The sequence below is a fragment of the Pongo pygmaeus genome, chromosome 11 (assembly GCF_028885625.2).
Source record: "Pongo pygmaeus isolate AG05252 chromosome 11, NHGRI_mPonPyg2-v2.0_pri, whole genome shotgun sequence".
NCBI classification, from domain to species: domain Eukaryota; kingdom Metazoa; phylum Chordata; class Mammalia; order Primates; family Hominidae; genus Pongo; species Pongo pygmaeus.
The window spans coordinates 79,428,706-79,440,993 of record NC_072384.2 but is presented as its reverse complement, the minus strand read 5'-3'; the positions used below and the strand labels follow the sequence as shown (position 1 = coordinate 79,440,993).

Sequence of the window (12,288 nt, the reverse complement as noted above, 5' to 3'; positions counted from 1 at the left end):
AAACTGGAAGCATTCCCTTTGAAAACTGGCACAAGACAGGGATGCCCTCTCTCACCACTCCTATTCAACGTAGTGTTGGAAGTTCTGGCCAGGGCAGTCAGGCAGGAGAAAGAAATAAAGCGTATTCAATTAGGAAAAGAGGAAGTCAAATTGTCCCTTTTTGCAGATGACATGATTGCATCTTTAGAAAACCCCATCATCTCAGCCCAAAATCTCCTTAAGCTGATAAGCAACTTCAGCAAAGTCTCAGGATGCAAAATCAATGTGCAAAAATCACAAGCAATACACCAATAACAGACAGAGAGCCAAATCATGAGTGAACTCTCATTTACAATTGCTTCAAAGAAAATAAAATATCTAGGAATCCAACTTACAAGGGACGTGAAGGACCTCTTCAAGGCGAACTACAAACCACTGCTCAACGAAATAAAAGAGTACACAAACAAATGGAAGAATTCCATGCTCATGGATAGGAATAATGAATGTCGTGACAATGGCCATAAAGCCCAAGGTAATTTATAGATTCAATGCCATCTCCATCAAGCTACCAATGACTTTCTTCACAGAATTGGAAAAAACTACTTTAAAGTTCATATGGAACCAAAAAAGAGCCCACATTGCCAAGACAATCCTAAGCCAAAAGAACAAAGCTGGAGGCATCACACTACCTGACTTCAAACTATACTACAAGGCCACAGTAACCAAAACAGCATGGTACTTTTACGAAAACAGAGATATAGAGCAATGGTATAGAACAGAGCCCTCAGAAATAATACCACGCATTTACAACCATCTGATCTTTGACAAACCTGACAAAAACAAGAAATGGGGAAAGGATTCCCTGTTTAATAAATGGTGCTGGGCAAACTGGCTAACCATATGTAGAAAGCTGAAACAAGATCCCTTCCTTACACCTTATACAAAAATTAATTCAAGATAGATTAAAGACTTAAATGTTAGACCTAAAACCATAAAAACCCTAGAAAACCTAGGCATTACCATTCAGGACATAGGCATGGGTAAGGACTTCATGACTAAAACACCAAAAGCAATGGCAACAAAAGCCAGAATTGACAAATGGGATCTAATTAAACTAAAGAGCTTCTGCACAGCAAAAGAAACTACCATCAGAGTGAACAGGCAACCTACAAAATGGGAGAACATCTTTGCAATCTACTTATCTGACAAAGGGCTAATATCCAGAATCTGCAAAGAACTCAAAACAAATTTACAAGAAAAAAACAACCCCATCACAAAGTGGGTGAAGTATATGAACAGACACTTCTCAAAAGAAGACATTTATGCAGCCAAAGACACATGAAAAATGCTCATCATCACTGGCCATCAGAGAAATGCAAATCAAAACCACAATGAGATACCATCTCACACCAGTTAGAATGGCAATCATTAAAAAGTCAGGAAACAACAGGTGCTGGAGAGGATGTGGAGAAATAGGAACAGTTTTACACAGTTGGTGGGACTGTAAACTGGTTCAACCATTGTGGAAGACAGTGTGGTGATTCCTCAGGGATCTAGAATTAGAAGTACCATTTGACCCAGCTATCCTATTACTGGGTATATACCCAAAGGATTATAAATCATGCTGCTATAGAGGCACATGCACACGTATGTTTATTGTGGCACTATTCACAATAGCAAAGACTTGGAACCAACCCAAATGTCCATCAGTGATAGACTGGATTAAGAAAATGTGGCATATATACACCATGGAATACTATGCAGCCATAAAAAATGATGAGTTCATGTCCTTTGAAGGAACATGGATGAAGCTGGAAACCATCATTCTCAGCAAACTATCGCAGGGACAAAAAACCAAACACCACATGTTCTCACTCATAGATGGGAATTGAACAATGAGGACACTTGGACACAGGAAGGGGAACATCACACACTGGGGCCTGTCATGGGGTGGGGGGAGGGGGAGGGATAGCATTAGGAGATATACCTAAAGTAAATGATGAGTTAATGGGTGCAGCACACCAGCATGGCACATGTATACATATGTAACAAACCTGCACATTGTGCACATGTACCCTAGAACTTAAAGTATAATAATAAAAAGAAACTAAAACTCAATTAGTAAATAAATTTAAAAAAAGAAATTTTAAAATGAGCTCGAGTAGATTTTAAAGTCAGGACATTTTGGTTGGGGGAGAAGATAAGGGTAATAAAACCTGGGTATTTTGCAGCAGGAAGTGGAGTAGTAGTTTGGACGTGGGAATGGACAGCAGGATTGGAAAATGGGTTGTCAGTTGGAGTGTTATACATAATTTTATTTATTTTTTGCTGCTATAGTCTGTACTGTTCTTTGACGCCCCCAGGATCCTCTGTTATTGTTTCCCCTATCTCCCTTAAAGATTTCTTAATTTCATTCCTATTCTACATTCAAGAAACAGTTATTGGTATTAAATGGCTTCTGGGGTCAGGACACTAATGATAGGTATTATAACTCTTAAAATATGTGTGTAGGGTTTTAAATACATAGGCCAGATTTATCACATTGCATCTCATGCATATTTAAAATGTTAAATTTATCCTCAAATGTGTTTTCCCAGAAATTTTTGAAGAACTTTAAAAATTAAACTTGAAAATGCGATACCGTAGAATTACCACAAGATGGTGCCATGAGTATATTGAAAGTATGATAGTTTCTTCATTCCCTTGCCCACATCAACATTCTGATGGAACTTATTATTAATGAGTATGGAAAGCAAAGAAATACCACACCAAGGAGTGAGGGTGTGTGGACATGCATGTGTGGGCAGGAGCATGCTCATTTGAAAGACTGAGCACCTTGTATGTGGTAGGCAGAATCTATAGGGGAGACATAGCAGGGGATGGGGAGGGTGGGAAGAGCAGGAGAGATCTTTCTTTAGTTTTCAGGAATAAAAATTACTACTTAAATATATTAATATTGCTCCATGACTGGAAAACATCTCCATTTTAAGAGATATTAGGAATGAACATTAATTTTAAATGATGCAACCTTTGGTTTGTATGACAGATTTAGAGACAAGGCTAGATAATGTATTTTACCTTTTCAGTAGAAACACATAGTTTTAAATGCTTGCTTTCACTTAATTTTTGATGAATCAACTTGCCATTTATCATTCAACCAAAATATCTGACTTTTGCAAATATAATTACCATGGTGAATGTATAACAAATCATTGAGTTTCTACCAGTAAGTGCACTAGATAAGTAAATCATTTCAGTGTGAGGTAGGTGGGTTAAAGTATTTACAATGTACTTATTTCTTTAAACCTCTTAATTAGTAAGTTCAGAAAACTCCTTTCATAGAATAATTATTATACAATCCATGTATTGGATAGAACCCATATGACTTATGGTTTTTAATAAAGGGACAGACTTAGAAGGGGAAAAGGCCTTGGTCAAAATATGTCAGATTACACCTTTGAAAATAGGGCATCCGCTTTTCTTTGTATAAGTCACAGGTCCTTATAAGAGCACTGAGGAATTGTCTCTTACTTGTAGTACTTCAGACCTGGTGACGATACATATAGTAGAAGGAATACTGATATACTTTTCTAATTCATTGTCTTACTCAGAATTGATCACTGTTTAGTTTTCAAGTATTTTACAAAATCCTGACTCTATTCTTCAAAGCAAGGATAAGAGTTGGTACCCTTTATCAGTTCTCCCCAGATAAATTTAATTGAGATTGATATTGTAGGGCTTATTGAGATTGAAGTTCCTTGGGAATGAGAGTAGAGAATTTTGGAAATAGGATGAAGTCTCAAGTTACAACTCTAACCACCTCCTGCCGCACAAATGCTTTGAATTTGAGACAGAGCTCCAGCCGTTTTCAATGGTGTCAGAAATCTAAAACTATGCTTGACGTAGACTTGGAAAAGTCATTATAGAACATCTCCATATTCTGTACATGTGGTTAAAAACTGTCAAACAAGGGTGTGGATTATACAAGTGTGTGGATTAAGTACAGAACTCTAAGGGATTGATACATAAAAGAGTTTGAATGGAAGTTTGATAAAATGATTAAAAGGAGTGGTTGACTCTTTTTTAGTGAAGGACGGATTGTCTTTTTCTTTAAGAATGCTTTGAATATAAACTTTTACATCTTATATGTATTAAAAGATAAGAGTTGCTTAACATCAAGTCTTGCTTTTTAGATTTTGAAAACCAAATACACCTTTCAGTGTGGAAACTGAGTCTTAGACAATCATGGCAAGTGTTTACTTACATGTCTGAGTGATTTAAATCATCAAAGGCATATTTAAAACCTTGGTGTCTGCCTGGAATAGAAGTGTTACCCATTTTAAAGTAATCTGGGGAGAAGGGTTTTCAGTAGTGAGCCAAGCCCAGTGGTAATTAGTGAGTTCAATTTCCACTGGGGGATGAATGTATTTTCACTTGGACTGACCAGCTTTCTTCACACAGACATTTGACTTTCACATCTTAACAGTGTCACAGCCAAGGAGGCTGTTGGACAGTGTTCTGGGTTAGACAACCCTGTGGAATGTTACAGCTGACCATGTGGTTGGTATATGTCCTTGGCACTTAATGGTTTTTCTCGAGCTGGTTTTTGAGCCAGCTGTGAAACATATTTGCTCTTCTGATTACATGGAGTTTGGAGGACGTGGAAGGGCTGGATATTGTACTTTTTAATGGGCTGAGTGTGCTGGCACTCACACATAATGTTAACACACTTCATTTCAAGAGCTTGCCCTCTGGTGAGCCTGCACTGCAATCCAGAGACTCTTGTCCTGTAGACACTGAGTATTTATCTATTATTTTATGGACTTGATGTGAAAGGTATAGGGAGCTTTTTTTTTTTTTTAAATCATAGCCCTGAAGTGTTACTCATCTTATAGGATAGTAAGTTACATTTAGAAGCTGCTATAACTCCATCAAACCTTCGGGGCACCATTTTGGTTGCTAAAAAAAAGAAGAATTCACCAAATTATGTTGTATTGTCAAAAAAATAAATGCAGTTTCCTTCTTCAGATAGAAAATGACTTTGTGATGGTGTTCTAGATACTAAGAGCCACACATTCCAGTCTAGTTTGTTCAGTGAATAGAAAGACCGCTCTTCACATAAATGCCACCTGGACACTTCCCCAGTGCAGGTCTAGGCCCCAAAAGGCACCCAGGAAATGCTCTTTGAAGACAGCGAATGTTCTATTGACCCAAAATCTTAAGTGTAGTGTCAATTCTCTGCTATATTAAAGTTCTTTAATGTACTTAAAGAAAAGTATTTATTTGGGAAATGTACTCGTAAGAAAGACTCCAAGCAAATGCAACACATTATTCTTGTTTTTTGAGAACATTTGTTTTTAAAATGGATTTTAAAACTAAACAGTTGACTCTTGATGGCAGAAAATATTGCTACTTTTTTCTAAAGATGATTTTAAAGAACCTCTATTGCAAGTAGTTTATAGCATATACAAATAAAACAGAAATCTTTACTTCATAAGGCAAAGCTCATTTTTTTGTTTGTGTCTGACAGTGCCACATGCACTGTTTAACATTATGGATATTTTGCTTTTGGGTACAATGAGAAGACGGTGAGATAACCCAATGTTTTGCCTCCCTCTGAAATACATGTGTCCTTTTAAAATTTCCTTTTGAAAATTAAGGTAGGTTGCTAAAAAAATACTTATGTCAAGTGCCTTTCACACTAGTGGGTATAGAGTTTAGGTGATCAATGAGTATTATTATTATTACGTTTTGTATTTTTTTTTTATTCAGTCATTCTGAGTGGCTTCTTCTTGCCTATCTTTTCCATGTCCTAGTTTTGTCATCATGCATTATTGCCACAATTCTGCTCTGCTTTGTGTCTCAGTCTTAGCAGCACCTTCCCTCATATTTTTGCCCATCCATTAAAGTAACACTACCCTCCAGATTTCTTGCCTAAGCAAGAGAACACCTGCTTAGGTACCATTTCCCAATCCATAACTTTCTAGCAGTTTAGGTGAACATTTATACAGTCCACAATCTCTTACTTGCAATTTCTGAAATCCAAGAAGCAATGAAAACTGGAAGATTTTATAATTCATATTGATGGGAAAACGTGACATGAACTAATGTGAGCTTAAATTATAGCATTTATTTATCCCAATGAGTATGAATATGCACGTTTTGCTATAGAATGTTAATGTGTCTGATTATAGAGTTGTTGCCCCAGACCCCAATGCGGCATTATATAACATCTGCCACTGGAGGCATTATATAATTCCTGGCATATGTAGAGTATTACCTTTCTAAAATGAAAACATTTGAGTTCTGAAATGCATCAAGCACTAAGGGTTTTAGATAAGGGATTGGCCTATAATCAAATATCCTGGTTTAATTTTAAACTTTTATCTTATTACTAGGGAGCTTCATGTGTGGTAATAATAAAAAGATTTTTAGGCTTACAATCTCTCATGAACTGTTGCTATGACTATTTTCGAAGGAAAGTTTATGTGTGTGTTGGGTGGGGCAGAGAGGACAGAAGAGAGAGAGGACACTGAACGATTGCAAAGTCAATGATGCCCAATGCTGTTTCTCATAATACATTCAAATGTTGCCCTAGGGGTTTCAGGAGACACAAAACAAATAGAATTCAGGTGGCAAAAGTGACTGTGAGGGGCAAGTGTGTCCAATGGCATAGGTATATGTATACACACACGCTTATGTGCATGTCCAATCGTGTGTCTAATCTGTCTCCAAGCAAGGGCATCTAACCAGCAGCCCGTAAGGAGTCAACTTTCCATATGGGGACACAGTGAGAATGCCCATGAGAGTGCTGTGTTTAATGTTGCTCCAGAATGCTGTGTTACGTAAATGTGTGCTGCTTAGTTTTACGCAGATGTTTCATATTGTAGACACTTCTAAATGTGTCATCTCAGAGCTGGTAGGATTACTAGAACTGAACCCAGTCATTTATAGGAGATCCTCAAATCAGGAATTGCCTTTACTGGATTCTAATTTGTTTGGCCTTCAGAGTCTCAATGAGAACCTAAAACCCTTTTTAAAAAATTGAATAGAACCTTAAATGTGTTGTCAATGTTGCCTCCTAAGAATTTCTTCCAGTTTACTTTTGTGATTTTTAATAAACGTTTTATTTCTTTTTTGCTTTGCAGTTTGCATGCACATGTCAAAGCTGTATATTTTGTGATCTCAAATCACTGCTACTGCTTTCTGGGCTATATGTATTTCTGGGGTATGTCTAATACTGCATTCTGACCTTGTGTCTTAGCTCTTGCATCTTATATTTTAGTAACAAAAGAGAAAGGATGATAAAAAGCAAAAGTATAAATTTGGGGGTAGTTGGGATAAAAATACATGGGTTTAATGAACTATAGATTTTTTAAAATAATGAGCAAAGATTATAGTGTTAAAATATCTATCTTGCATGTTTATTGTTACACAGAATAGATTTAAATCTTTATAGTTTGTGAAATTGTCTTAGAATAAAATTGATGGTATTTTGTCCTGGTGCTAGCATAGCATCGCACATTTTTAACTATCACCATTATTTTAATTTAGAGATGGGCACTTAGGAGTTAAAGGATGTTTGATTTGCCCTTTAATGGATATCTGTGTCAAATATATGGAATTATTTTTGTTATAATTGTAATAGTCTCCAGTGATTTCATTTGTCTATAGCGAAGTCCCAGGAACCTACAGCTATTTTGATTTATGCAGCCTTTATAAGTCCTTATAATATAGACTACTGATTTCTTCCCTGCATCCTGCTCATTGTTGAAAAGCCAGAGCTATTTTTAACATTTACACAATTTCAATAGATGATTCTTCATTCCACAAGGTTTGGTGCTAAATCTGTGGAGACTTTCATAATCATATCCTTTTTGTGGTTTGCTTGAATTTGATCACAGTGGCTGATTTCATGCATTGATAATGAAGGCTTAGGTTGCCTGTTTCTCAGCATAAATCCACCTCAGACTTGTACATTGACAGTGCTTCTGGTTTCAGCACGCATGGAGATATAGAATTGAAATTGCTCTGCTTTCTTTACAAATGACTCAGAGTGTGCTTGTCCTTCCCTAAAATGTTGCCAGCGTGTAAAGGATTTTCAATGAGCAGTGCAATAAGCCAGCAACTGGGAAGGCTGGAGCGGCACTGATATAACGTGGTGCTGTCACACAGATAATCAGGGCTGGAGCCAAGTCTCAGTAGCGCTGTGCATTATCCTGGTCATATACTGGAAGTTTTGTTTATCCAACTTGGTTGCTCTTGAAGCTGGTGAGAGCCCTGCCAGGATGTGGAGTGGACTTCCTAGCAGAGGTAAGCATTTTTATTCTAAAACTTGGATGCTGGGGTCTGGGATGTCAGTAACAGATTCTTTCGTACGTTATGCTGAATCCTGTGGAGTCCTCAATTGTGTTTATCACATCATGCTGACACATCTGAAGGAGCAAAGCTGAAGAGCAAAATATATGATTCTTTAATTTCGTTGCGAAGTAATTCCTTACATGGGTGTGATAACCATCCCTTTCTTTCTGTGCTAGCTGTTTGCCGAGGACATCTTACCAGTAGGTGACTTCCTTTGCATTTTAAACACTCTGAACAAGTCGGTGATATTATGCAATTTGCTACCATTACTGAAAGTAGGTAATTAGCAGTGTTATTATGTGTTTCAGATATTATTAAAAAGGCTATAAACAAAATGTACTTTGTAGAACCTTTGACATGAAAGACAGATAGGAGGAGACAAGTCATGTTTCAAGATAACTAAGAAAGTAAGTGATGTGGATTACATACTGGAGTTGACACCTTGTGAAGCTAGACATTATTAATAATTAAAAGTTATGACCGGTCGTGCTCTGGACAACCAACAGTAATTAATTTCTAGTGACTGTGTGCCGAATGAGAATGGGAGGAAATTAACAGTATTTCTTCATGAAGTGTGTTATTATTAGCTGAGATGCTTTAAATATAGCAAATTGTATCATTTAAATATACATAAAATACCTGTGCTCACCTGGAGAGGTTAAATTACTAGATCATCATGCTTGGAAAGGTTTGATGTAGCCTTGTAAGTATATGGTATTTGAAAGCCAACTAGATAAGGGCAGGCACAGAGTTAGCCTCCAAGTAAATGGAGTGCTATTGCTTTGGCTTGGCTAAACTCTAATTCTGGTGTTTCTAAGCATGAATGGAGTGTGAGGGTTATAATGTATTAAATAGCATTATGCTTATTAAGTGTCTGTTTAGCATATTAGGTTGGCAGGGGAATCTATTTTTCTTTGATTGGAAGCAGCTAGCATGGCACATGGGGTGTGTGTGTGTGTAAGTGTATGTGTTTTTCCTGCTATATTTATTTGAGGCAGCTGTTTTATAGCTTTCAGCTTTAAAGTTATAACTAAGTGTGTATTTGTTTGATAGAAGACTCGAGAACCTCTTTTACTGCCAGTACACGTAAAGCTTGGCTAAGCAGACGCATCAGGAGCAAACCATTTGTGTTCACCAATCTGTCTCGGCAAGTCCCAGGGCCACTATCTTGCTAGAAGCCACTGTGTGCTTTTGAAAGCATGAAATTAGTTTTATACTGAGCACATGGTTTCTCATTTAGCAGCTCTTTTTATGGTAATGGTCAATTTATGGTTCACTGCCAGGATTTTGGTGTACTGTCAAAACTGATAGCTTCTGCTAAGGCGTCTCTATGAAGATTAAAAAAAAAAAGTGGAAAGATGGGAAGAACCTAATTAGACCCTCAAGAATAGACTCTTACCTTCAACCTCATCTATTCTCTAGATGCATTGTCATTTCTCTCAAGTTCCTTTATATTGTTTAATCCAGGACCTACAGATTTAAAGTTGCTAATATCTGCCACTTTGTTCTTTGCTAACATGTGACACCCAAATAGTTATGTTCTGAAATGTGAAGTATTTTTTTTTGCAATACATTTGTAGAAAAGTACTCTATTAATGTTGGCCATATTATGCAATTCATCATTACACTTATCTGCTTGCCTGGTAATGCATCCTAGAGCACTGTTGGAGAGAGGGAAAGGCTTTAATACATTTTATATTTGATATAAGCTATTCGTACTTAGTTGTACATGTATGTGCTATGAGTTGGGTGAGTTAAACAATGAAATTAAAACAACCTGTAGATACATTAGAAATTTGACCCAAAAAATGCCTTCTTTCATTCAATCATCTCATTTAGAAAAGCAAAAGCTCTCAAATGCTAAAACAATATTAATATTAAATACAGTTTTTGTTTGTTTCCACATAATAAAAATGAAATGCATTTGTCAATGTGCTAAGAATGCTTTCCTTAGCCTTCTCTTTCTATCAGAAGATAACCCTGGTTGAATAATGCATTTTGGAATAGAGGTGATCAAAATTACCAGGGCATTTAGTGGAGTATTTATTTTTGTGCTGATTCTTTGCATTGTGGTAATGGATATGCAGGTGGAATAGAGTACATATTTGGATGTTGCTATTATACTTTTTCCCTCATGTGGTCTTGACAATGGAACTGAAAACGCTTCATAAATCCTGAATTTCATGATTTTTTTCTTGTTAATTATTAGATCTTTTGCCTGGGTTAAGTGATTACACATGTAAAGAGTCAAGATAAAATATTATTGAAATACAGAGTGTAATATGTGCCATTATAATTAGAAAACAATTTTGTGTTTTTAGATGAAGCAAAATGTGAAACTTTTTTTTCTTCTATTCTTTTGGGAATGCTATGTCACAAATCATCATCAGGTTGTCAGGGGGACTCAGTTTTAGATTTTGACTTACAAATAAATATCTCATGTTTATTAGTTCCCCAAAGCCCATGAAACAAATTGGATTTGTGGGTTGAGAATTAGAAGCTTAGAGGGCATTGACATTTTCTCTTTGAAATTCCTGATGATATAACATGTTTAATAAATGAAAACCCTTTTAAAAAAGTTTTAGAATGTTAGAATTCTCTTAGAATAGTGACATTTGTCGTATTACATAGAACATAGGACATTCACTCAGAAGAAAGAAGGGATTAATTCAGCATATCTACCTGAAGTCTTAGTAGCAATTTCTCCTTCAGAAGTAGTAGGATTTATGAAATCATGAGGATATAAATCTCAGTGATTTGCCTGCATCTTTTCACTTTTGTATTAAGATATAGCATCTTGAGTTGTTCTTCAGCAGATCTTAAAAATGACTAGTTACAAAAAATAGCAGATACAAACCTGTTTTAGTTGAGAAACATGATTGCAAAATGAAAGTACTATCCAAATTTGGCTTTCCTGATTGTATACATCCAACAATAATTTGGGCAATTTATAGAGTTTGTACTTTCTTTTGAGGTATGTTGCTAAGATGAGTATACTTTAGTGAGAAAGTGGCTTCTTACCTTAAAGGTTTATTTACTTTCAGTCTTTTCACTTCCTTTTTTTCCTACTTCCTATTAATAAACTAGGAACATCAAGTTTTAGGGTTTCCAGATTTAGCATATCAAACTCTGAGTTAAATTTGAATTTTAGCTAAAACAATAAATAATATTTTTAGTATATATCCAATGCAATATTTGGGACATACTTAATATTGAAAATTGTTAGTTGTTTAGCCGAAATTCAACTTGGACTAAGTGTCCTGTATTGCATCTGGAAACTCTACCTACTTTCTAAATAAGAAAGTGAGTCTCCAGTAATGGCCTAGAAAATTGGTTTTACCAGTGCCAAAATGGAGGCTCCACATTCCTGTAAAAGTGATCAGTTTTAACTGTTAGGGTTTATGCCTGAAAACTCCTAGGGAAAGAAAGTTACTATCTGAGAAACTTAAAATGGTGTCAAGAAATAAAGGACTGATGGAATCTAAATTACAAATAATAAATGAAAGCCTTCTATAATTACTAGTATAATAAAGGCAGCACATTAAATAAGTGTCAGTAACATTTTGAATAAATAATGAGTATTATACAATTAATTTCTAATTGTCATCTCTTGTCAACTAGAATATTTTCGGGATTTTCCTTCTTTAGCAGGTTTGAGATACTTATTAATTCATTTTGTTTTGTTGTAGTTAAGATGCGTAATGACAGGTGCCTCTTTCAATGCCTTCTCCCCTACCCGTTCATCTGGCCTTGATTTAAATATTTGTTACCCTTTTGATTTTAGGACTTAGTTCTGACTGCCACCTGCTAGATTTCTCAGAGAGGCAGAGTAACTTGCAAACTTGACCTAGAAGAAAATCTATGAGATCCTTTAATTATTCAATTTACCATAGCTGAATAAAATAGAATAGATACAATATTTATTATGTACCTACTGTGTGCCTCATA

At 35.9% G+C, this 12,288-nt stretch overlaps 1 protein-coding gene across 5 annotated transcripts in view; it reads left to right on the top strand.

The window, feature by feature from the left end:
* Nucleotides 1–12,288, top strand: part of ZNF385B (zinc finger protein 385B) — a 430,199-nt gene that overhangs the window by 114,035 nt on the left and 303,876 nt on the right. The window contains exon 1 of one of the 5 annotated variants that reach the window (XM_063647666.1): nt 8,152–8,292. The exons of the other annotated variants lie outside the window; for them this stretch is intronic. Coding sequence (XP_063503736.1) covers nt 8,268–8,292 — 25 coding nt within the window. The 5' untranslated portion in view covers nt 8,152–8,267. Of the gene's footprint in view, nt 1–8,151; nt 8,293–12,288 lie in introns of those variants that run through there. 5 annotated transcript variants of the gene reach the window in all.